The sequence below is a fragment of the Cantharellus anzutake genome (assembly GCF_015039405.1).
Source record: "Cantharellus anzutake strain C23 chromosome Unknown EI90scaffold_142, whole genome shotgun sequence".
In the NCBI taxonomy this organism is placed as follows: Eukaryota; Fungi; Basidiomycota; class Agaricomycetes; order Cantharellales; family Hydnaceae; genus Cantharellus; species Cantharellus anzutake.
The window spans coordinates 165,056-190,779 of NW_024067092.1; the positions used below are offsets into that span (position 1 = coordinate 165,056).

The 25,724-nt window shown below is 49.5% G+C and overlaps 7 protein-coding genes across 7 annotated transcripts; 6 read left to right on the plus strand and 1 right to left on the minus strand.

Annotated features, from left to right (window-relative positions):
• Positions 1-2,345: 2,345 nt before the first annotated feature.
• Positions 2,346-4,260, plus strand: EI90DRAFT_3147594 (uncharacterized protein; the record flags this gene model as incomplete). Its single annotated transcript, XM_039065537.1, has 3 exons — positions 2,346-2,364; positions 2,575-3,711; positions 3,764-4,260. The coding sequence occupies 3 exons, from the start codon at positions 2,346-2,348 to the stop codon at positions 4,258-4,260; spliced, it is 1,653 nt and encodes a 550-aa protein (XP_038908747.1).
• Positions 4,261-7,630: 3,370 nt separating this feature from the next.
• On the plus strand, positions 7,631-10,067 carry EI90DRAFT_2947503 (cytochrome P450 monooxygenase CYP63; the record flags this gene model as incomplete). The annotated part of the gene is made up of 9 exons (XM_039055352.1): positions 7,631-7,914; positions 8,025-8,207; positions 8,280-8,365; positions 8,434-8,942; positions 9,043-9,211; positions 9,273-9,580; positions 9,661-9,688; positions 9,775-9,932; positions 10,029-10,067. The coding sequence occupies 9 exons, from the start codon at positions 7,631-7,633 to the stop codon at positions 10,065-10,067; spliced, it is 1,764 nt and encodes a 587-aa protein (XP_038908748.1).
• Positions 10,068-10,483: 416 nt separating this feature from the next.
• On the plus strand, positions 10,484-12,494 carry EI90DRAFT_3147595 (uncharacterized protein; the record flags this gene model as incomplete). Its single annotated transcript, XM_039065538.1, has 3 exons — positions 10,484-10,513; positions 10,874-11,954; positions 12,007-12,494. 3 exons carry the CDS (start codon positions 10,484-10,486, stop codon positions 12,492-12,494), a joined length of 1,599 nt encoding a protein of 532 aa, XP_038908749.1.
• Positions 12,495-14,800: 2,306 nt separating this feature from the next.
• Positions 14,801-16,075, plus strand: EI90DRAFT_3294131 (putative adenine phosphoribosyltransferase; the record flags this gene model as incomplete). The annotated part of the gene is made up of 4 exons (XM_039067416.1): positions 14,801-15,098; positions 15,228-15,623; positions 15,713-15,788; positions 15,930-16,075. Exons 1-4 carry the CDS (start codon positions 15,039-15,041, stop codon positions 16,073-16,075), a joined length of 678 nt encoding a protein of 225 aa, XP_038908750.1. The 5' UTR covers positions 14,801-15,038.
• A 611-nt stretch (positions 16,076-16,686) lies between these two features.
• EI90DRAFT_2980121 (alpha-mannosidase) lies at positions 16,687-20,762 on the minus strand (the record flags this gene model as incomplete). The annotated part of the gene is made up of 19 exons (XM_039055979.1): positions 16,687-17,091; positions 17,203-17,300; positions 17,499-17,604; positions 17,647-17,915; positions 18,002-18,170; positions 18,278-18,706; positions 18,757-18,921; positions 18,975-19,006; positions 19,056-19,148; positions 19,201-19,246; positions 19,303-19,383; positions 19,444-19,552; positions 19,610-19,665; positions 19,713-19,873; positions 19,936-19,981; positions 20,034-20,370; positions 20,430-20,493; positions 20,543-20,595; positions 20,650-20,762. The coding sequence occupies 19 exons, from the start codon at positions 20,760-20,762 to the stop codon at positions 16,687-16,689; spliced, it is 2,832 nt and encodes a 943-aa protein (XP_038908751.1).
• Positions 20,763-21,048: 286 nt separating this feature from the next.
• On the plus strand, positions 21,049-22,187 carry EI90DRAFT_3135681 (uncharacterized protein; the record flags this gene model as incomplete). Its single annotated transcript, XM_039064740.1, has 4 exons — positions 21,049-21,093; positions 21,149-21,266; positions 21,326-21,678; positions 21,735-22,187. 4 exons carry the CDS (start codon positions 21,049-21,051, stop codon positions 22,185-22,187), a joined length of 969 nt encoding a protein of 322 aa, XP_038908752.1.
• A 691-nt stretch (positions 22,188-22,878) lies between these two features.
• EI90DRAFT_2947543 (ribonuclease III domain-containing protein) lies at positions 22,879-25,655 on the plus strand (the record flags this gene model as incomplete). The annotated part of the gene is made up of 3 exons (XM_039055353.1): positions 22,879-23,100; positions 23,154-23,277; positions 25,153-25,655. Coding segments are annotated over 3 exons (849 nt in total), but the record flags the coding sequence as incomplete, so codon positions are not given.
• Positions 25,656-25,724: the final 69 nt, after the last annotated feature.

Genomic DNA, 25,724 nt, shown 5'->3' on the forward strand with positions numbered 1-25,724 from the left:
ACCTTCCTCCTTGTTTTTCTCTCCCTCCTCACGGGAAAGAAGCTGAGTCCGAGCCTTTGATACGTACATCCCAGAAAGTGCTAACTGTGCATTTGTTGCATCTATGGCATCAACAGCGCTTGTCACATAATCCCTTGCATTTCGAAATGCAGCTCGTGTCTCGCCCAATTCAGCAATCAGTTCTTCACAAGTTTTCTTCTCATATTCCGTGTCCTCAGCAAGGCCCCATTGGATGTTTCGGAGGCTTCTGCCATCACCATATACCCGCTCTGGGAGTTTAAATGTCGAAGAAAGTGGTTCAGTTGAGACAATGAAATTAGACGATGATGACGATGACATGATGCATTCTAGATCATCCAACGTGCGCTTCTTTGCTTGAGAATGTGCCATCGGTGACCCCAGGCAGCACGATGATTGGAGATCTGATTGCTGCCGATGTGTCACACACATCAATGGGTTGATTATTGGCTGATTGTCCCCATCATTGTTGTCATTCTCGTCACTTCCGCTGTTCTGACCATCAAGGTACATCCGAGGGTTCTGGGAGTCATCAAGTGGGGAAGGTGTGTTGTCTCTATGATACTTTTGAGCCATAAGTTGACTGTGGAAATACATCATCCATTTAACGGGGGATGTAACAGGTAAGGGGAGATCAGCACGAGTGGAATGTTCAATACTTGGGGCAAGCTGATGTGGATGGATTACTGTGGGATCAAATGGATAGACCCCAGTTACATGGAAACTGGTCATAATGTGTGCTTCAGTGATTGAGTCCAACCAGGCAGAGCCGAAGACAGACAAGAAGGATGTCTTATTTAGCTTCCTCAGTGTGTTCTCCCGATTATACTTATTGCAGTGATTTGTAAAGCTTCTCTTGAGGAGAGAAAAAATCACGACATCAAGCCCTTGAAGCACATGAGTTGTATGAGAAGGGTAACAAAGTACGACGATCTTGTGGTCATGCATGTAAGAGATGAAGTCAAGACTGTAATGAGAATTGTGTCCATCAACAACCAGAAGGCAATGGTGGCCCCCTGCCTTCTCCTTGGTACATTCATTGAATGTTTGAAGCCAATCAAATCCAATCTCATGGTCTGTCCAGCCTTTGTCTGAGACTGTGACCCTGCCCAAGAGTGAGTGTAGGCTGGGGTATAAACATGAAGACTCACGCACATTTTATTGGGTTGTTCCTTAACCATTTTGAGTTAATATTTTGTCCTTTGAAAATTATGACAGGGGGTACATAGGAACCATCAGCACAAACAGTCACAATGATGCTGACATTCTCCCGGTTTCCATCACGTTGGATGTGTGCTTGTTTAGTCATTTTGCAAGCAATCACTTTGACCTTTTCTCCTGTGCCGAAAGGAAAGCCACTTTCGTCCATTGCATATATATTCTCAGGGAGAAAGTTAAACTCCTGGTATTGAGCCTGCAGTAGCTGAAACCAGTGTTCTACTGTAGCAGGATTAACAGCACCTCCACGTATATTCTCAAGATTTGTGCTCCACTTCGAATTAAGTTGGTCCTTATTACGGGTCAAAAAACCATCAACCCAATTTACACCCAGTGATTGGAGGTTGGGATGTCATATTTTTGCGATTTCTAGTGCATACTCAGCAACACCATCATGAGTTAAGGGGAAGCCACGGTCCGACATGAGAAGCAAAAATTCCACAAGAGTATCGGTTTCTGCCTGACTTAGCCATGATCGGGCCATAGCAGCTGCATTGCGACCCTGTCCTCCCTTGAGTCTCCGTAGAAATGTAGTATATGGGACCCTGCATTCCAATGCATATTCTCGTGCACTAACAGCCTGCCGGCCTTCCTGCTGAGCGTGCGCTAATTCAGCACGATACGAAGCAAGAGTTTGCAGCATGTGCTCCTCTACTGCTTGAGATGCCTTTTGCTTTCTCATTCTCAGGGAGTCTGCATGTTGAGCCATTAAGGAAATCGCAAATGCAGAACAGGAAATGGATGTGTGAATAAGGGAAGCACGGATGTAAACCCAGGTCCGGCAACTGCTTGTTCACCAAAACAAACAAACATTGGCACATGTGCCGATGGCCTTCTGCTCCTGAGTAACACCCCAACCCCCGGGTCATACTTTATTGTCATTTCCCTACTTCTGGAATGTACAGGATGCGCAACCCTCATATTTACCATTTTCCACGCTAATAACTACTATAACTCCTTCATTACATGTCCGATCAGCTCAAATTTTTGCGTAGTTGTAGCTGTAGTCATTGCATACAAGCTTGAAAAAAATGAAGAAATATGACTATGAAATAAGGATGCTACAGGCATATTAACCATTGAGGGGTGAAAACTGCATTGGCACGTGAATGACTGTACATATCACGAGTCAGCGTTTTACTGTCTTCCCCGTACTTACCTTCTCGTTTTCTCTCTCAGCCACTGTCTGCCAGTCAGCCCTTTGGCTTTTTTCTGTCTCCTCGTATTCACCTTTTCGCGTTTGCTCTCTCGTTCCAGTGAATTTCGACAGCGAATTCTTCAGCTCATGCGTTGCCATCGCTCAGCAAGAGAGCACGGGGTTGCATGTCTCTCCCGCAGTTGGCGACTTCGATCTCACCAAGACCAAGGATGTCCTGGAAGACATCCCCCCTCAGTCGCCCCTAATTTCCAACTCCTACCCTGGGGCTTTCTCTGACTTCTATGGCTTCCCTTCTCATCCCATCTGCGTCTACCGTACGGGCGACGAGTGGCCAATGCCCAAAGGCCCCCAGGCGCAGCATGTGCCGAGGGGGGCCAGGCCCGTCTGCAACCACCCGATCCGAGCCGTGTGGCGCACACTAGGTGAACAGGTGTACAAGTTCCTCGATTCCCTTGAAGTCTTGTGGTCGACCATCGATCCTGTCCGCTTCGCCGAGGAAGAAGGGGAAGCAGGTCCCCTCTATCTCTGGGTGGGCGTCATTCCTAGGTCTCTCTCCCTCGAGGTCGCCAAGGTCGCAGCCGTCGGCTGCAAGAAGATCCTCGCTGCCGCTCAGTTCCCTCACGTCGAGATCGCTTTCAGGGAGTCCGTCTTCACCCGATCCGCTGGCCCACAGCTTCTGAACCATGTCGTCTCCGTAGACCCCACCGCCGACATTCGTAGCCCCTTCACTGGCACTCTCGGTGTTCAGATCGCTCCCCGAAACACTTCTCACTTCGAGGGCACCGGTGCTCTGTACCTCTGCGAGGGCGGCCAAAGCAATCGGGTCTTCCTCCTGACCACCCGCCACGTTGCTCTCCCGCCGAGCGTACACCACAATGAGCTCTATGAGCGCAAGAGGACCAGCCAGCCTCGTCATGAGGTTCTCATCCTCGGCAGCAAAGCGTACCCAGACACCCTCGAGGCCCTGATGGCTGACATCGGGCGCGAGCTTATCTTTGTCGATCACTTCAACAGGGAGCTTGCTGCGTTAGGGGAAGCCGTTGAGGACGAGGACGCCACGGTAGCTGAGGTGCGCCAGGAGTTTAAAGGCAAGTTGGCAAAGACGGAGAAGACGATCATGACCGTAAACGCGTTCCACAGTGACATCGCCAAGCACTGGAGCACGGCGAGCCAGCGCGTGATCGGTCACGTCATCTATGCCCCTCCTATTTCCGTCGGTACCGGCCCCAAGCCATTCACCGAAGATTGGGCTTTGATCGAACTCAACCGCGACAAGATCGATTGGAATAATTTCAAGGGCAACGCCGTGTATCTCGGTCCGTCCCGATCTATCTTACAGAAGTCATCTAGTCAGACTATTATATCCAGGAAACAAGATTTCAGCCCCTGACTTTGTCCTCAAGATGCACCCTCACCCCGAGGGCCGCTCCGCCTTCAAGTATCCGGTTGGCAGTCTCCTGCATGTTAAGGGCATCGTCAAGGAGGAAATACGCCAGCCGACCTTGCTCGACGCAAATGGAGAGGAGTGCCTTATCGTCATCAAAAACGGTAAGAGCACTGGTATCGCCATTGGTCTCGGATCCGATATAGAGTCCTTCATTCGAGTGTACGACGAGTATGGCATTAAGTCGACATCGATGGAGATTGCCATCCACCCCTACAACCACAAGGACGGTGCATTCTCCGCCCCTGGGGATTCGGGGTCCATTGTCGTTGATGGGCTGGGACGTATCATCGGCCTGCTTACCGGCGGTTCCGGCACGACTGGCTCTACAGACGTGACCTACGTGACGCCGTATTCCTGGGTCGAGGAGCAAATCAAGAAGGCGTTCCCCGACTCCTACCTCTACCCGATCAAGGGGTAGGTTGCGACATCAACACCATGACATCGGCGAGGCTGGCGAGGCGTCTCGTTACTTTTCCACCTATGCGACTTCTTCTCTTTCCGTCACACTCCTTTATCTATCAGTTGTCGCTGCCGACGTGGTGGACTATTGCTTAGGTTCGTCTCTTTCTTTTCCTCGCATTGACGACTTTGACGTCTTAGGCCCTAGCATAGTGGACTCGTTTTTTTGTACAACTAACGGTTTTTTACTAATGGTGTAGGCCCCAGACTCGTCAGCTTGTCTCGTTTCCTTCCTCCCTTCGCGCAATTGACGACCTTGACGTCCAGGTCCCAGACGACTAGCTGGACTGCCGGACAAACTCGTGACCTTCGAGTGGCGTCTCCTGGGCATATGCGGACATTCGATTAATTGGTCCTTGTACGGTAGCATCTCGTTTTCTCTCGGACAGTCGCAACGTAACTTTGTATAATCACCCTCCACCACTCCTCGATCGCTTGTATGAACCTTGTATCTTGAATTGATTTCGTGTTTGAATTGCGCGCGATAATCCAAGGTTCAATACCTAAGTAAAGTCGACTTGGGCACTTGGTACTCTGGCGCTACGTAGTGCTTGTCTCTCTTCTCGCTCACCACTTCACCGTCGCGACTAAAACTCCAGTTTTTAACTTCGTCTTACGACTTCACCCCAATATAAGTACCACCGTTTGCAGGATTTCGGATACCGAAGCCAATGAGATTACCGCTAAGGCTTTGGAATATCATGTCGGACAAGGATCTACGTCGCCCGACTAAACTCGACTAAGATGATAACCGATACGTCAAAACCACATCTTTTTGGCAACAAGTTCAGTACTTCTCCACCAAGCTAGGACGACTACAGCTCTATCTCTATTCACGACTCGACAACCCGACGTAACGGCCGATCTCTTTGGTACTAGATATTATGCACGTCTATTTGATAGGAGCTGATTTTAACAATGACGAAGTCCTTCGTATACTACCAACTTCGCTCATACAACGACGTTTGTACAACGTCGCTCTCTATATAAAGACGTAAGCACGTTAGCCCTTGTTACTAATAAAGTATCAGGTCTTTCTTGACTTTCTGAATATCGTATACGCCTAACGACATCGACTAACGATGTGAGGCGGACCTACTGAACGGCCTCCACCCATCTCTTAGCTGCAGAGTAGCTAGTAGTACTTCACCAGCCCTAGTCCTTCCTCCACCATGCAATGATTCAAGGCCATTGCAACCAGCTTATTGCTTCGGGTAGGCGTCGAGCTTTAGGTGGGTATTCCAGCCTAATCAGCCAACCGTTTTGCGTTGCTCAACACTAGAGGGTCACCCTCGGCCCCACGAGCCTGCAGTAGTCCCTGGATGAAGTGGGGGGCCTGTTGCGGTTGGTTATGTGAACAGAAGTGTGGAGGCCTGAATATTGTCATTTAGAATGAACTGAACAGCGCTGGAGGGGAGAATTGCACATGAAGGGGTGGCCGCATCAGAATCTGCAGAACATCCAGACACCCTAAGTGGATCCCACACCCATCGCAGGGACTTGAGCGTCTGGATCATGATATATATAGGGAGGTCGAGCTGAAAAAAAAAGAAGCCTCGAGTGCTGCAACAACATCACGGCCGGTGGGCCTATAGGCCCAGATCTCTTTTGCGTTGCGGTGTTGGAACTGGCATCGATGTTAGGGGCAAGATCGGCACAAACTGAAGAATGCTATTTGGGTTTTATATATATTGAGAAGGAACGGGAAAGAGTTGTTGATGAGCTCCATTCATTGGAAGATAGAGCACGTTCATTCCATGGGTGGTCAAACTCAAGAGCTGTTTGCTCATGGCGTGAAAAGCACTAGCTGATGTACCTCTGTGGGGCTTTATCTTCATTTGATCGGTGTTGATAGGTGTCACGTCGCGATCATGTCATGACAAGACGCTCAGCAGATATACGTGAAGTTGTCCGAATTTGATTGTCATTATTGTCATGCATGGATCACACAACAATAACGGATAACAACGCACCCCCCCAAGCAAGCGGGCCGGGGCCATTCGGATTTACATGCATTGTTCATTGCGATCCGGAATAGTCCGCATGGTATCTATCATCCAAAGCCGCACAACTGTTGTAAGACCACATGTATGTACACATTCCCGAGAGGAAGCTATACCCGGCCTATGTTCGCGGTGGTCGGGCTAGATGAAGGAATCAGCGGTGCGGCCATTGCTGGTTAATTACGTTGTTGGGTTGCCGCGGCTGATAGCCACGGCATTATATCACGTGCCCTTCACCAATACTCATGCGAGATCAATATATCACACCGGTTCGATCTTCCCTAGCTGATAACTCATATACATACACAGACTCCTACCCAGTCGTCTGGTAATTTTCCGAAATTTATCCGCAACTTCGTTGCTCTTCGGATTGAAAATTACCAGACGACTGGCTAGGAGTCTGATACATACATATTGATTTGTTAGCTTCGGAATCTAGTGATTCCTAGGCTGTTTCCGGATGGGAGTGACGGGGAGGTGGTGATACGGGTGCCGGCTCCGAGTATTGTTGGCCAGACGCTAAGCGTGCCTCTTGATGCGTTGGAGAACCGTGGCGGTAGGGGTGTGAAATTGTTGGCCGAACGTAAAAACGTGCCTCTTGATTTGTTGGAGAACTGCGCCAGCTCTGTGGAACGAAAGGAGGGAACCGCGTGCTTCAGAGACCCCCCAACGCCCAATGTGGTTAGCTGGTTATGGGTCTAAGAGGTTCTCTTTGCCGCGATGGATAAGGGCGTAGATGGCGCTCACACGTTTCGTTATCCTGCACTGGCCTTTATCATTCTTCTGCGCCGACTTTCTTATTCACCTTCCATTTTCCTTCCTTCTCGATTGCAGGGTTTAGTGGTCGAGTGGCCTGCTTTCACCCCATCAATGGATAATGGTGTAGATGGCACTCACACGTTGCGTTATCCTGCGTTGGCTCTTTTTCATTCTTTTGCACCGTCTTTCTTATCCACCTTCCATTTTCCTTCCTTCTCGATTGCAGGGTTTAGTGGTCGAGCGGCCTGCTTTCATTCTCCGTCCATTTCAAGCGATAACGCCGGGGGAGCCTCTAGACCACGGCAAGGTGGGTTCTCGTTCCTAGAGGTTAGCTTCTGGTATCCATCCTTTTGGGGACTGATTTGACTCCCCATGAAAGGCAATTTTCCTGTCACTGATCGGACTTTGGGTCCCGATTTAGGGTCCATTTTGAGGTGCCTTGCAGATGATCACTGTCAGCTCAAATGTGACCACACAAAAAGGCCGGCCACAGCTTGTCGTTCAACTCTACGTCGGCCACCGAGCGTCTACAGACAAGAATTGTCAATGGCCATTGTGACATCTATCATGCTCAAAAGGAACTATCGCGTCGACCTTATTGTGGACCTCGTGAGGCTCTTTGGCCCTCCCATTCTCATATTTTCGGCGGTAGTTTCCTTTGTCGTTCCTCGCGCAGTTCTCGTTGCGAATTTTTCGCGGCCTCTTCTCTATGTGTTGATAAGCGTGTTGTACTGGACTGCAAAAGTGCAAATTACCCAATGGAGGTACCGTCAAGAGGCCAAGAAACTGGGTGCGGTCTGCTTTCCTAAACTTCGGGGGAAATGGCCTGGAAACCTGGACATCATTTATCTGTACGTCTATATGGTTAAACAAACCAATCCACTACAGTAACTATCTTCATCTAAAAAAAAATCACACACGCACACACATTTGTTGTTTCTGCTCCCCCGGCTATGGACAGTGCGATGCGTTCACTCAAGGAGGGATACATCGCCGACTCTGAAGAATTTTTCGGCGATGGTGACACATTCAATATGGGGGCGTTCTGGACGAATATCTATGTTACTAGAAGCCCTACCTTCATACAACACGCACTAGCGACGGAACCTGACTTCTTCCCCATGGGAGAAGACCAGTGCACCTTGTGAGATGCTTATATATCATTTCTCTTTTTCTGCTGGGGATCTCATTTCGTACATCTGGTCTTGCCTGGTAGGCTTCACGGAATGTTTGGGAATGGTATTTTGGCAACTGATGGCGCTGAAGCTAAGGTACGTAGAGGAATAATGAGACCTTTTTTTGGTACGTGAAAGAACATTGTCCTAGCAGTACATCATGAGCTCACCATCCCTCCAACTGACATGTCGTAGCCAAACAGCGTGTCCGGGACTTCGATCTTCTTGATCGCTATGCCCAGAAGGCCCTCGCTCTCATCCATGAGAGGGCTCAATCTGGCCAATCCATCGACGTTCAAGACTTGTTCCAACGTTTCACTATCGACATTGCAGGAGAATTTCTCTTCGATACGACAGAACTCAACACTCTTGACCTACCACTCCCCCTTCCAGGACAAGTTGAGCCTGGTACAAGAGGAACTCTCGCGGAGGGACCTTACGGTGGAACGATTCATGCCATTGACAGGCTTCAGGATATTTCTGTCCTTCGTAGCCTTAAGGGGAAGGCTTGGGGGCTTTTCGAGTTTTTGAAAGACGAAACGAAGGAGCATAATGGGGTCGTTGATCGATTCATTTTACCGCTCGTTGCTAAGGCTTTGGAGAACAAGAAGAAGAGAGGGAATCAGAAGATCGATATTCAGGATGGGAAGTTCATCGACCATTTAGCGGATTCGATGGATAACGCTAGATTGATTCGCGATGAGGTAAGTAGGTCGTTCGACGTGGAAACCTCCAAACTCTGGAGAACATCCACCCCCCCATGCATGGCTGGGATGCTCAGTGTGCTCATGGACTACGCAATAGTTGTTCAATGTCCTCTTGGCATCTTGGGATACTTCAGCGTCAACGTTAACCTTTGTACTCTATTTCCTATCCATATATCCTGAAGCCGCAGCCAAGTTGCGAGACGAAGTAACAAGGATTCTTCCAAGCGGATCTCCTACACTCGATAGCATCCGGAAAATGACCTATTGTGAGTCTTGCGCACGCGCGCGAACCTTTTCACAGTGTGAGGGCTGATGACACCACACTAGTACGTGCCATTCTCAATGAGACATTACGTCTCTTCCCTCCAGTTCCAACGATCCCTAAGGCTTCCAGAACGGCCTGTCTCGTACCTGGGGATCACACGACAAACGGGAAACCAGCGTACATCCCTGCGGGAGAGGAGACGATTCTCCTATCTGTATTCGCTCTTCACCGAAAGAAAGATGTATGGGGGGAAGATGCAGAGCTATTCGTTCCGGAACGTTGGATCGATAAGGATGGAAGGCATAAAGTTTTGAATAACTCCCGTGCATTCTATCCGTTTGGCGCTGGGCCAAGGGCTTGTTTGGGTCAGGTAAGACTTTGATGACTATTTAAAAATCATTGATCGGCTGTGGAAACTGCCTAACGACACTGCTGTATTATACCTCGCAGGAGTTCGCATATAACGAGGCAAGCATCAGTACGTATCATATCTTATCCAAACGCTTTTCATCGTTTCGAATGTTTTACTGATCACTGGGTGGGGGTGTTCTGTTATCTGCGCAGTGCTAATTCGTATCCTTCAAATATGCGACACCTTTACATTACGCCAAGAACAAGATGCTCCCCCAGGGTCTTGCCCACCGGAGTCATGGAAAGGGGCTCCAGGAAGGAAAGGAATTGAGCAGGTTTGGCCCAAGACGGCTATCACCCTATTTGTCAAGGTAAAGCATAACCTCGCCGTTGACACCAACGCAACGGAATGTTACACTGCACACAGCGGATTCTCACCAGATTTTCTCTGTTTTCTTTTGGTTTAGGGGGGTTGTTGGGTCCAGATGGGTCTTGCATGTAGTTAAATGATGAATGCTTGTATCTGCCATCTGGGAATCTAATTGGGAGTGAGTTGGATTGTAGCGGGAGACGGCCAAGGTGGCCCAGAGTATTAGACGAAATGTCGGACTAGCGATGTTGTCGCTCAGTCCCGTTGTACGTGAACTAGAAATATATTGAAAAGTAATCACCTAGCGATGTTGTCGCTGGTGTACGAATATTAGATACACGTTTTATGAAAGATGAACAAGATCTAACCAACACACTTCAGTCCCGTTGTACGTGAACTGAGGAAAGGTTACTGACTTTGGCACGGATGTCACCAAGAAAGGTAATAGGTGTAAATCTAGACGCCACACGACTCAACATCACCAAACGTGAGTTGGTCATAGCGTACACCATAGAACCAAGAATTCTAACACAGAGTGTATTAGCAGCTAGCATGCAGCGACCCACGCGTGACCCATCACAAGTACATCTTAGCTGCGTTGGCCTGTTCGTCTATACAGCGCCGAGAAGAAGTAAAATACATTCTGGTCACGAGATATCAACGGCGATGTGACACTGACATTCAACTGACATTCTCGTTCTTCCTCTCACCCGGCTAGCCGCCGTCTACCAGTCAGCCCTTTAGCCTTTTGCTATCTCCTCGTATTCACCCTTTCGCTTTTGCTTTCTCGTTCTAGTGAATTTCGACAGCGAATTCTTCAGCTCGTGCGTTGTCGCCGCTCAGCAAGAGAGCACAGGGTCACCTGTCTCTCCTACCGCCACCGCTGTTGGCGACTTCGATCTCACCAAGACCAAGGATGTCCCGGAAGACATCCCCCCTCAGTCGCCCCTGATCCCTGACTCCTACCCCGGGGCTTTCTCTGACTTCTACGGCTTCCCTTCTCACCCCATCTGCGCCTACCGTACGGGCGACGAGTGGCCAACACCCAAGGGCCCCCAGGCCCAGCGCGTGCCGAAGAGGGCCAGGCCCGTCTGCAACCACCCAATCCGAGCCGTGTGGCGCACACTAGGTGAACAGGTGTACAAGTTCCTCGATTCCCTTGAAATCTTGTGGTCGACCATCGATCCTGTCCGCTTCGCCGAGGAAGAAGGGGAAGCAGGTCCCCTCTATCTCTGGGTGGGCGTCATTCCTAGGTCTCTCTCCCTCGAGGTCGCCAAGGCCGCAGCCGTCGGCTGCAAGAAGATCCTCGCCGCCGCTCAGTTCCCTCACGTCGAGATCGCTTTCAGGGAGTCCGTCTTCACCCGATCCGCTGGTCCACAGCTTCTCAACCATGTCATCTCCGTAGACCCCACCGCTGACATCCGTAGCCCCTTCACTGGCACTCTCGGTGTTCAGATCGCTCCCCGAAACACTCCTCACTTCGAGGGCACCGGTGCTCTGTACCTCTGCGAGGGCGGCCAAAGCAATCGGGTCTTCCTCCTGACCACCCGCCACGTCGCTCTCCCGCCGAGCGTACACCGCAATGAGCTCTATGAGCGCAAGAGGACCAGCCAGCCTCGTCATGAGGTTCTCATCCTCGGCAGCAAAGCGTACCCAGACACCCTCGAGGCCATGATGGCTGACATCGGGCGCGAGCTTATCTTTGCCGATCACTACAACAGGGAGCTTGCTGCGTTAGGGGAAGCCGTTGAGGGCGAGGACGCCACGGTAGCTGAGGCGCGCCAGGAGTTTAAAGGCAAGTTGGCAAAGGCGGAGAAGACGATCATGACCGTAAACGCGTTCCACAGTGACATTACCAAGTACTGGAGCACAGCGAGCCAGCGCGTGATCGGTCACGTCATCTATGCCCCTCCTATTTCCGTCGGTACCGGCCCCAAGCCATTCACCGAAGATTGGGCTTTGATCGAACTCAACCGCGACAAGATTGATTGGAATAATTTCAAGGGCAACGCCGTGTATCTCGGTCCGTCCCGATCTATCTTACAGAAGTCATCTAGTCATACTATTATATCCAGGAAACAAGATTTCAGCCCCTGACTTTGTCCTCAAGATGCACCCTCACCCTGAGGGCCGCTCCGCCTTCAAGTATCCGGTTGGCGGTCTCCTGCATGTTAAGGGCATCGTCAAGGAGGAAATATCCCAGCCGACCTTACTCGACGCAAATGGAGAGGAGTGCCTTATCGTTATCAAAAACGGTAAGAGCACTGGTGTCACCATTGGTCTCGGATCCGATATAGAGTCCTTCCTCCGAGTGTACGACGAGTACGGCATTAAGTCGACATCGATGGAGATTGCCATCCACCCCTACAACCACAAGGACGGTGCATTCTCCGCCCCTGGGTCCATTGTCGTTGATGGGCTGGGACGTATCATCGGCCTGCTTACCGGCGGTTCCGGCACGACTGGCTCTACAGACGTGACCTACGTGACGCCGTATTCCTGGGTCGAGGAGCAAATCAAGAAGGCGTTCCCCGACTCCTACCTCTACCCGATCAAGGGGTAGGTTGCGACATCAACACCATGACATCGGCGAGGCTGGCGAGGCGTCTCGTTACTTTTCCACCTATGCGACTTCTTCTCTTTCCGTCACACTCCTTTATCTATCAGTTGTCGCTGCCGACGTGGTGGACTATTGTTAGGTTCGTCTCTTTCTTTTCCTCGCATTGACGACTTTGACGTCTTAGGCCCTAGCATAGCGGACTCGTTTTTTGCTTTCCTTTTTTTCGTACAACTGACGGTTTTTTACTAATGGTGTAGGCCCCAGACTCGTCAGCTTGTCTCGTTTCCTTCCTCCCTTCGCGCAACTGATGGCCTTGACGTCCAGGTCCCAGACGACTAGCTGGACTGCCGGACAAACTCGTGACCTTCGAGTGGCGTCTCCTGGGCATATGCGGACATTCGATTAATTGGTCCTTGTACGGTAGCATCTCGTTTTCTCTCGGACAGTCGCAACGTAACTTTGTATAATCACCCTCGATCGCTTGTATGAACCTTGTATCTTGAATTGATTTCGTGTTTGAATTGCGCGCGATAAACCAAGGTTCAATACCTAGGTAGAGTCGACTTGGGCACTTGGTACTCTGGCGCTACGTAGTGCTTGTCTCTCTTCTCGCTCACCACTTCACCGTCGCGACTAAAACTCCAGTTCTTAACTTCGTCTTACGACTTCACCCTATAATAAGTACCATCGTTTGCGGGACTTCGGACACCGAAGCTAACGAGATTACGGCTAAGGTCTTGGAATACTATCTCAGACAAGGATCTATTTACGTCGCCCGACTAAACTCGACTAAGACGATAACCGATACGTCGAAACCACGTCCTTTTCGGCAACAAGTTCGGCACTTCTCCACCAAGCTAGGACGACTACATCTCTATTCATGACTCGATGACCCGACGACCCCGTACGTATCGGCCGGTCTCTTCGGTACTAGATATTATGCACGTCGATTTGATAGGAGCTAGTTTTAGCAATGACGAAGTCCTTCGTATACTACCAACTTCGCTCGTACGACGACGTTTGTACAACGTCGCTCTAGCCCTTGTTACTAATAAAGTATCAGGTCTTTCTGAATATCGTATACGCCTAACGACATCGACTAACGATATTCTTCGTGTGAGGCGGGCCTACCGAACGACCTCCACCCACCTCTTAGCCGCAGAGCAGCTAGTAGTACTTCGCCAGCCCTGGTCCTTCCTCCACCATACAATGATTCAAGGCCATTGCAACCAGCTTATCGGAGCCTAACACTTCGGGTATACTACGCGGGCGTCGAGCTTTAGCTGAATCAGCCAACCGTTTTGCGTTGCTCTACACTAGAGGGTCCCCCAACAAGGGCCCTGCCCTTGGCCCTACGAGTTTGCAGTAGTCCCTGGATGAAGTGGGGGCCCGCTGTTGCGGCTGGTTATGTGAACAGAGGTGTGGAAATATTGTCATTCAGAATGAACTGAACAGCGCTGGAGGGGAGAATTGCACATGAAGGGGTGGCCGCATCAGAATCTGCAGAACATCCAGACACCCTAAGTGGATCCCACACCCATCGCAGGGACTTGAGCGTCTGGATCATAATATATAGGGAGGTCGAGCTGAAAAAAAAAAGAAGCCACGAGTGCCGCAACAATATCACGGTGGGCCTATTAGGCCCAGATCTCTTTTGCGTTGCGGTTGGAACTGGTATCGATGTTAGCGGCAAGATCGGCACAAACTGATGAATGCTATTTGGATTTTATATATGTTGAGAAGGAACTGGGAAAGAGTTGTTGATGAGCTCCATTCATTGGAAGATAGAGCGCATTCATTCCACGGGCGGTCAAACTCGAGAGCTGTTTGCTCATGGCGTGAAAAGCACCAGCTGATGTACCTCTGTGGGCTGTCCTACCTTTATCCTCGTTTGATGATAGGTGTCACGTCGCAATCGTGTCATGACGAGACGCTCAGCAGATATACGTGAATTTGATTGTCATTATTGTCATACATGGATCACACAACGATAACGGATAACAACGCACCCCCCAAGCAAGCGGGCCGGGGCCATTCGGATTTACATGCATTGTTCATTGCGATCCGGAATAGTCCGCATGGTATCTATCATCCGAGGCCGCGCAACTGTTGTAGGACCACATGTATGTACACGTTCCCGAGAGGAAGCTATACCCGGCCCATGTTCGCGGTGGTTGGGCTAGATGAAGGAATCAGTGGTGCTTCCGTGTGCGGCCATCATCAAGCTAGGATACTCCGGTTACGTGTCGGGTTACCCGCGGCTGATAGCCACGGCATTGCATCACGTGCCCTTCATCAATACTTAACTCATGCGAGAATTACACCGGTTCGATCTTCCCTATCTACTTAATACCAGCTGATAACTATATAGCTCCATTTCCCGTCTGCGCGATATCATTGGCTGCAAGAAGCCAAAGCAAAAGGGGGCAAAAAGTCAAAGGATTTGCTGCCACAAATGACACTGCCTTACATAAACATCATGATCCAACTACTTAACCCCCCATCGAATCAGTCAACCTCATCTCCCTTTTACCCTAGTTCCAAGCCATGTCGGACGTCGACTTCCTCCGTTCCAAGTTTCGTTTCTACCCTGACTTCCCCAAAAAGGTGTGTGTCATTTATTCTCTTGTCACCACAATCGCCGCTATCTCTTTCACACCCGCTGCCCCCTAAGTCCCTCCTGCAAACGTTTTACATGATTTTTTTGCTGAACGAGTAATTTGAAATAATAACCAGGGTGTAGCCTTCGCCGATTTCCTTCCAATCCTTCAAGATCCGATCGCATTCGAAACCCTTATCACCCATATCACCCACCACATCACCTCTCATACCATTCCTAGCATCTCCTCCTCTTCTACCAAGGGAAAGCCCCCTTCATATCATCCCAACGGAAACGGTGTTGTCCGCAATGGTCATCCTCACGCCAACGGCGTAACCATCACCAGTGGAATAACACATCCCACCACCAACAACAGCAAGAAAATAGACGTGATAGTGGCATTAGACGCCCGTGGATTCTTACTGGGACCCATCATAGCTCTCAGACTGGGCGCTTCTTTCGTTCCCGTTCGTAAGAAGGGCAAATTACCTGGCGAAACTATTAGCGTGGTTTATCAGAAGGAATATGGCACGGTGAGTGTGTTTGTGGACTTTCCGTGGTGTTCTTGAAGAAGAAATTGACCGATGAGGACGGATTTATTTTTGGTATTTTTTTGTTTTAGGATTCATTTGATATTCAGGTTGGAGCTATCAAAGAAGGTGACAATGTTATCGTTATCGATGACGTCCTTGCAACCGGTTCGTCTTCCTTTTCTTTCTTCCTCGCTCCTCACTGATTCTCTCTTCCCACGGTCATACATTCATGCACAACCCACACCTTCCACAATCGTACATTCACCGCACACGCACACGCACACGCACATATACATATACAACCAGGCGGCTCAGCAAAAGCAGCCGGTGACCTTATAAGTGCCTGTGGAGGCAAAACAGTCGAGTACATCTTCGTCATCTATGCCGCTTTCTTGAAGGGGCATGAGAAACTTGATGCCCCTGTCTATAACATCATCGAGGTGAATGAATGAACGAACGAGAATCTCGGAAAGCCACCCAGGGGCGTATCTACGTGGTCCGGAGGAGAAAGGCCACGATATATAGCGGTATATAGGGAGAGAAGATCATTGTTTTTTTTTTGTTATTTATGATATGATGTTGCTCTTTGATGGACTTGGGAGTACGTCTTTGCCGTAGGGGATTGATCAGGGTTAACGACAATATCGTTTGGTTGTGGAGGCACTTATACACATGTCCTAGTCGTCTTGCTTTTTTTTTCTCTCATCCCATCACGAGAAGTTGCTGGATGTAATGTACAAGTTATTGTAAGCTAAAAGTGACGCCGACTTCTGTCGAATTCTTTTTTTGTCATGAATCAGCCGTATATTATGCAGTCAGTCAATCGCGATCGTGTGCGAAGAGCTTATGTACAATTGTGGCTGTTGGTGAAGCCTAATTGACAATGTGATGCCAGCACCGATCGTGCTTCTAGAACTCGCGAAATTCGAGGGTCGCTCGATTTGCTCGCATGCATGTGTATCTGACGTCTTGAGACAATATAAGCACTTCCCATGGATGCATGCACACGCAGATGACTGTACTATTAAGAATGAGACCCGGGAAAAGAAAATATTATATAATATTATCGAAGGACTATCGTATTCCGTAAAGCAAGCCCATTGATGTATAACTGAACGGGAGGTGGTGGTGTTGAATTCGCAGAACCAGACTCATGAGCCTTCTTCTTCCCTCCATCATCGTCATCACCATCATCACCATCATTCACTTTCTTCTTCTTCTTCCCCGTGGTGTTTTCATCCTGTTTGATAACGTCCTCGACTCTCTTGACTTCCACGATTACGTCCCACCCCTCGCCGTCGTTCGCATTCACACTCCTCTCCTCCGCGACGCCCAACATTTCATCCATAACGCTTCCATCATCCCGACCAACCACCACAATGCTCACATCCCAAAGTTCCCTCCTAGCCAATTCCTCATCTGATTTATCTATGCTAGGATTGATTAACTCTCCATCGTCTGCATCCATCTGTCCTCCCCCCGAACCCCTGGTTCCACTGGCTCTCCCATCACTGCTCCCGCTACTGCCAGGACCAGCTTCACTCTCGCTCGGCTCACGCTTTCGTGAGTCATTCCAAACGATCACCCCGGCAAAGTGCGCCTTTTTAGCTAGGATGAGTTTTTGAAGAAAAGCGCATTCCCCTCGTCGGATGAAGACGACGACGGGTAAGAGATGAGCTGAGAGCTCTGATGATGATGGCGAAGGGAAAGTGGAAGAGGGGCATGATGATGAGGGTGTGGGGGTAGGCAGTGAGGAAAGCGTCGATGACGTTACATTTTCTTGTGCTTGCCCCCCTGAACGAACAGGGGGTGAATACCAGCGTATGAAGTCTCGAGGGTAGTCATGGCATCCATACGGATTGTCCACCGGTGCACGAACAACACGTACGGCACCATTAAACGGCGAGTCGGCGCTAAAGATAAGGGGATCCGGCATCGTCATCCGCGTCTGCTGTGACGTTTCACCCGATGCTGACTCCGACTCTAGGGGCTCTGAAAGGGGAAAAGGCTGTGGAGGCAAGACTGGATTTCCTCCAAAACTAGCCGTAGCGGCCAGAGCGTCAAAGACAAAACTTTCGTTGAACCCGGCATTGGCGCTTCGGAGTGGCGCTTGAAAGTTAGAAGGCCAATGAGAAGAGGTGAGAGAGGGCGCAAAAGAAAAGTAAAGGATGATATCTGGAAGTCCGAATCGTCGAAATGATTTTGGCGAAGCTTCACTTCTCCGTAGGGTCCTGAGGATGATTGGATCGCTAATATAAACTTTCTGTCCAGTATAAACGCGATACTGTCCAACTTTAAGAGAAGAGCAAAATAAAATAACATGCACGGGCAATCAGAATCACCTTCACATATCGCAGGCAAGAAAATGAAAGACTCACGTCGAGTAATGTCATACGCTGTTCGATCGATGCGAGCTGTCACTTGCGTTCGAATTCCAGTGATGTTAAGAACCTCATATCCATCGACGACTTTGCGAATTTTATCTGGCCCAGGGAAGCGATCTTCTGAAACAAGGCCTCCATCAGATGAGAGAATCCATTCGTGTACCTGTTATCGTCAAATAACAAAACGAAATAATCAGTCTCCAATCCATCAGTCAGGGGGAAACAGGTTGGGAAATCGTGTTCCAAGTATTCATACTAGAAAAGACTCACGTACTCCTCGACCCTTGGAACTTCACACCATCCATTCTCATCCCACCACGCCTTATCCTCCTCTGCGATCACAGCGAATGGATTTTTGTCCCCCGAAGTCTTGCTCCAAGACAACTTATCATAAGCATCAGGAGAAACAACGATACCAGCCAATAATCTTGCATATTCGAAATCGGGTCGTTCGCGCACGGATCCTATGAGACCTCCGAGGTCTCCCAAATGAGAGCCACCTTGGCGTGAGAACGTGACGAGGGGAGGACTGTATGCCGGGCATATCGAGTGTGAAGAACGGTGAAGTGCAGGTTGAATGGGGGGAGGTTGACGGAAATACATATTATCGAGGAACAAGACGTGTCCTTCTGTAGTGAAAACAAAATTACGAAAATCCTTGTTGAACATATTATCCTCGTCGAAAAGAAGGTAAAGATACTTGAAGCAATCGATCAGATGGGAAGTTAATTAAGACTAAAATTAGCAACACTCGCTTTCAACGATTCGGAGAGGGCAAAAGACTCCATCCGATCTTCATGTGCTCCAGTCAAAACATTAGAGACGGTCGCCAATCCACAGGGTACCTTCGTTCGGCGAATAAAATCCTCAAGAATACGGGCTCCAACATCTAGATAAAATGAGTCCCGTGTCGCCTGTGAGACCAAGATCAGTTCCAGCCGCCATTTCATTAGATGAACAAACTCACTCGGTACAAGAAGTACGTGCTTTCAATGAATTCTATTGAAGCACCTCAACAAAGAACCCAAGACCTCAAGGACAAACGTACCCGGTCGTAGGGGGTACCCCAAGCTGATGCCTTCACGTGTCATGACGTTAAACGTTTCAGGCATTCCGCTAAAACGCTTCCATAGGTTCCAATCTAAGATGCTAATCAGAGGGGACGCCAAACACTGGAAAAAAGCGAGGCGTACATGCCATGTGGGATTTAATCGCACTCTCTACGTCGCCGGCTAGCACCTAGCCCTTAGGTCAGACAGGGCGCGTAATTCTAGGCAGGGACCCAATTCCTTTACCTGGAGACCAGGCCAAAATGCTCCTAGCGAATCAATCCAAGTGGTAGCCAACTCTCCGGTCTCCATAGAAACCGTACGATACTGCCAAGATTCAAAGTTTCAGTGCGTAACTCGCGCCATAATGACGGGGATGCGGCTTACCCAGAAACCATCCGCCCCTCTGGAGTGTTTCATAAGTGGTCCGTACGAGTCATTCCAGACGTCCAAATAACGGTTTTCCCCCGTAAGCACGTACATCTTCAAGGCATATCTTGGGGACGCCACAATCGAACCGAGACATGGGCATGGCAAAGGGAAAGGTACCTACTCATAAAAAGAATCGATACCAGCCCCGATACCGCTATTTCCGGGATTAAGCCATCTCTGCCCTTCTATGATTAATAATTCTTGAGATCTCCAAGAGCACTTACACCTGATATAAGATCAATAGTGTTTCCGATGAGGTCCAATTGTGAACGACGATTCCATATTGCAAAAAAAGATTTAACAGCTGCATCCTCAAATCTCGGGTCCCCAGTCAGCCGACTCAATGTTGTAAATTCTAACAGCAATGAACCTGCACCAGCAGAGCCTGATGGAGGACAAGATATTACCTCGTTCAGGCTTTAGTAAAGGGATGGGCGGACGGCTTACAAGTCTCGGTGGTTTCTCCCGCCGGAACGCCTCTTCGAAGATTTACCTGTGGGATATATAGAAGGGTTTTGGCCTGAATTCACAGCATTATGGCTCACCCTAGCATATGGGATTCCTGTAGGTGTATCGAAGGCCTGCAGCAGCCTTTCTCCCAAATCGTAGGCCAGTGAGAGGAGTTGATTATCATATCCAGGTATTGCAAATCCATAATTAGGCTCAACACTAAATATGTGAGCACTGAGGAGTCCTCCTAGCACCCTTATGGTTGTCTCGAATACTTGAGGTTTGGTATCCACGTCAAACGATACATGAGAAATTGTGTTCCAGACAGCGTTGTTAAATCCAGTACGATTATTGAGGATTAAGAAGGAGTCCAGGTTATCGATCAAGGTGACAGAACAGTTTGCAAGAACATCGTTGAAATGGATGGCGGTTCTGCATGTAGAATGTAATGAGCGGTGCTGAGATAATGAGAACCTTATGGTCCGACTAACGGGTCAAACCAGTCTGGCCCCTGACCCGTGCATGTCAGTGGCTTCAGTTCGTCAAGAGGGAAAGCTTCATTCGATTTAGCACGCAGCAGGCATAAAACAGTGTAAGCACAAACCATGGTGCATGTATGAATCAAACCCATGATTCCATAATGATCTAGTGAGCTCGCTGAAAGCAAAGATAATTCCAAGACCATTCGATCGAAAGTAACGGAACGCTTACCGAGCCTCCAACTTGCGTTCGGTCGTCCATCCACGTGAACGAGATTCGTGCACAGAACCAGAAACACTAAGTGTCAAAAGAGAGAGACAGAATGCGGAAATACTCCATCTCATATTCTGCTGTTGCTAACAATTGCAGGACAAGGCGCTGTGTTGGAAGGAGTGTGCGTGACCAGATATACAGTCTTGGAAGTAGGAAGGAGCGCTTAAGGTCCTGTTTTCTCCGGGGAGCGTTTACGAGGAGCTGGTATTTTGTGCAACAAGTAGTAGAGAAATCGCTCGCCGTCGAAGGGCGGCTCTGCACCCTCTCAACAACTATCAACAAGACATTAGTCATCATCATCGCCACCTCCGTTGTCTTCGTGAATAAAAACTGAATTGTTTGTTCTCTTCCGAAGCGATGGACATCAGCAGAGATATTGGGACGTATATGCTTCAGGGATGGGTGAGAATCTCGCATTGTTGTAGTATCGACTTTGTTTAACTGTATCACTCTCTAGATTTTGACAAATGATGCCTGTCCCAAATGTATTTACCCCCTCATGCGGTCCCCAGCTGCGCGCTCCCCACCGGAAACGTTCTGCGTTAATTGTGATGGAGGACCCACCGGGAGCTCAAGTAGGTTATAGGAGTCTTCCCCGTGTTGCGTCTGTCATTCAAAGACGGGTTGTGGTCAGCCAAGGGAGAAAAAACCTACACTAGCCAACCAATAATTGCTCAAGCATCAGAAGAGGCTTCTGCGCATACTGAATCGGCATCAAGCAGTAGTCATCGGTCGCGTGCGTCTACCCCTCCCACAGAAGTATCTGAACCTCCACACAATGCCGGGGATGATTTCGATCCACTGCCACCACCTTCAGAAGAAGTTCTTCAGCGTAGGGCCCAATCGGATTATGCTTCCGCAGAAATTGGAAAACTCCTTTTGAGAGGATATGCAATGCTTGCGGACGAATGTCCTAATCTGACGTGCTATGGTGTGCCACTTGTGCGGCCGCCCAAAACCCCAGACGGTGGACCAAGTGCCAATAAGGTATGAAGCGAAATGAACTCCTTGACTTTCTTCATGTTCGTCAACATCTCTAACAGGAATGCGTTGTCTGTCGCTCCGTTTATGTATATGGCTCTGACGGTAGGAGCCTAGTCGCTGCCACAGTACCCATTCCGCAAAACCTGGTCGCGAACTCCAATGCCTCCATCCAACCCCTTTCGAGGGCGCTAGCTGAGGGAATAACCCAGTCAAAGGAGGTCACTTCAGCAGTATGTAGCCCTACATCTAATGAGGGTTTAAATGAACTCATGGCCATCGAGGATGCCCCAAGCACACAAGCGGCTTTCAATGACGCTTCTCTGCAAGTCTCAGACCCACTGCAGCAGACACTGCTCGCGTTGGAGCACTCGTTGACCGTTTTAGCCTCGCGGATGCGTGAACTTGCGTCACCCCCTGCTCTAACAAATCTCAACACAGCCGCAATGACGGATGTCGCTAAGACAATGGATTCTGTTTTAAGCGCTTTGAATAAGGCAAAGCAATTGAAGTAGGCACTCTGGGTTTGCCTTTATACTGCTTCGAAATCAATTGAATTGCATAACCAAAACATGCATGAAGTTCGCCGTTGACGCGCGGCTCCAAAGCGCAACCAGTAACCCCCCCGTAGAGAGAGAGGAGTGGCATAGACACCACACCCCCACGCACTCAGACACGACTTCAAACCAGATATCACAACCCGTCATCCCGACCACACCAACCTTGACGACTGGCCGCACTGCCACGTACAAGTAACAAAATAGAGTACAACAACAACAACGCGCGCTTCCAAAGCGCCCGCTTTGTTAATTAAGCCAGTGGCTAGAGCAAGTGTTTGGGAAGACAAAGCAAAGAATGCTATGACAAGCCATCTTAGCCTAGTTGGGGAAGAGTTACCGTGACAAGCAAAGCGCAGCCTCAACGACCACAAAGCTGCACTGAATTACTCTCTATTCATGCTCTCCCTCCCTAGCTTCAGGGGCTGACTGCGGCTAGAGCTTGAGGTTCTTTCGGGACAATGATAAGAGGCTGGTCTGCTGTCCGGATTCTCCCCAGTGAGCTTAGGTCCCCCCCTGGAATCCCCATTCGTTTCGCCACCCATTCTCCCTCGAAAATGCTAACAAAGTAAGCAGAGTCTACTGCTCTACCTTGAGGCGTGCATTTCGCTAAGTGTCTTCGCCTCGAAGTCAGAGGATCGCGCTGCTTGAGAGCATCCCGTCCTTACCAATTTTAAGAGATTCTACGATCTCCAACCGCGTATTCACAGACAAATCATTTTTGGGGAAGCCTCATTCAAGCTTCGAGGATGATGCAGATGTCTTCCCGGACAACGAGACGTTTGAGCATCTGGGAGACGCTATCTTGGGCTATTGTGTCACAAAACTCATCAGAAGCGTTTATCCCAAACTGAACCCTGGCGGTGCAACCGTGCGTAAATATTCCCCTTCAAACACCGCATATCCTGAACTATGGTGTATCAGATTGTGCGTTCTCGCATCGTGGAGAACCGAAATTTAGCCGCAATAGCCAAAGCATACCACATGGACGAACGGCTCACAGTGAGCACCGCACAACCTTCTATTAAGAACCACGATCGAGCATTGGGTATGATGGTTACACCTTCCCCCTCGTTGGAACTAAAATGCCCTTCCAGCTAGAGCCATCGAGGCCTTCGTAGGTGGATTGCATGAGGAGCAAGGTCTAGCCGCCGTGGAAACCTGGATTTGGGCATTGTTTTTGCCATTCGTGCGAACCGAATACGAAATCCTTCGTGAGGAGCTGCAGGTTCAGGGCAACGCTCCCCCATCATATGACGGCGGGAAACACCAACAATGCGATGCACGTAGCGAGACTTCCTCGAGTAGCTCCACCGTCATGCCTCCTGAAACCCTTCAAGCACGAAATGAAGCGACTGTTGCATTGGCTGAGTTGAATGAGAAACTAATCCAAATGAAAATCGCCGATAGAATCAGATGGTCTGAAGATAATTTGGCACCTGGGCAGAACCCTACCTTTCCAATTTGGAAGCTTGTTGTGCGATACAACGATGATGTAGTTGGCGAGGCGCGGGCGACCAGGAAAAAGGAGGCGAAGAACTTGGCGGCCTTTGCGGCTCTCAGGAACCTCCGAGTGAAGGGGGTTCTGCGGTAAAGCACCAGAGTATGTAAAAGAGGGTCTCTGTATTTGTCTGCGGTGTCTCAGTGTACTTCCTCCATTGCAATGACTACATTTTTCCATCAATGACACTGGGATCAATTGGCGATGATTTGCCAAATCGCCCAGCGTGATGCGTTCCAGCAGTCTGGAGCAGTGGTCGTGTGTTCGAGGCCACGCTCGCGTTCTAGTGGAATCCCAATGACTGGTTGATAAATTTGACCGATAGACTGCAGGTGCCTGGTGTTTAGATGTTCCAGCTGGGTATTTCACTATGCAGTAACCCCTATCGATTGGCAATGGTACTGCTGTGTAACGCATTCTAGCCCATTCCGCAGGGAGTGTCCGACAAAGAGCAGCAATGCATCTCGAACTGTATCACTACATTACCGCCGCCCTGATTGAACACTAACCGATTTGGGACATGCCTGATTTTGGCTCAGCTTGGAGATCTGGGACATCAACAGAGGACGTACATTCATGGCTCGTCATATGGAACATGGTGGCACGGGCTAGGAGCGAAGCATTCGGTTCAGGAGGCGGTGACATGCCCTATTCTGGGAATTCCGCGGTGACCACTGCTGCCGGGTCGATGAATGGATTCACCACGGTGAATCTCGCTGTTGTACTGGATCTCGGTACCGATCGGCTGAACCCACCCAGTGATTGGCTTGCAACAGCCCCCTAATCCGATAACGGCCACCCACACGCATAAAAAGGACTCGTCTTCTTTGAGCCTTCCCCAAAGATCCTCTGCTCTTCCGTGCTGGTCAATTTCAAGATGATCCTCGAGTATGCGAAATAGCTCACAATGCGGATTCCAGAACTGACGGTGCACCTAACGACAGTGATGTAACAGAACTGATAAAGGACCTTCCGCGGTTGCCTGCGTTGTGGGATCCAGAACACGCCGGACGGGTCTTTAGAGACTCATCATCCGTTATCCGGTCGCGTTCCCCACTCGAAGACGATAGGGCTGAGTGTGAAAGGGACAACAAATCCCTCGCAATTATTGGGAGTGCGACACTGCACTACTGTACAGTGACTGAAATAGTGAGAAGCTACCCAAACCTCCTTCCGCGAGGCATAGAGGTTCGCTTAATGGTCTTTCATCTACGCTGATACTAACATGAATTTAAGACGATTCATTCTCAAGTCACTGGCGACAAAAACCTTCTCCAAATAGCCAAAGGATACAAACTTGGGGATAGGCTGTGTGTCAACGCGGCTCATCCCCACATTAAGGAGCATGAAAACGCATTGGGTTCGTAAGAAAACAGCCGAAGCACTGGCCGTGGTTTTGAGATTAAAATATTCCGTCTGTAGTTAATGCGCTGAAGGCGTACGTAGGAGGCCTCCACCAGCAAGGAGGAGAAGCAGCCCTCGAATGGGTGAGGAAACTTCTAGGCCCCTTCATAAGGGTTGCACATTCCCGCATTTCCCATGAAAGAGACCAAGAACTTCCCCAGTATTCTCCATCAAGTCAAGACTTTCCCCGTCCGGGCACTTCGACTGAGGGTTTTCCGTCTTCCCCTGGGGAATTGAGCGGCGCGTCAACCGGACGTGAGGGTATAGTACCAAACGGCATGTTGAGCCAGTTGAACGAGGCGCTGGCAAGGCGCGGGATAGCTCTCGGCATGCTGAGATGGGAGGACCAGATGCAGACCATCGTTCACAGCCAGAGCCCATCTTCCGTTATCTGGTCAGTGACTGGCCATTACGGCGGAGCGCAGATAGCGGAAGGCCAAGGAACGACAAAGAAAGATGCTAGGAATAAAGCTGCCGGCATGGCTTTGAGGACACTTAAACAGAGGGGGATATTAAACTAGTCACTCTGTTGAATCTCGACTGGTCGCCTCGTGGATTGAGTTTGTAGTCCATATTTTATTTTGTAGACG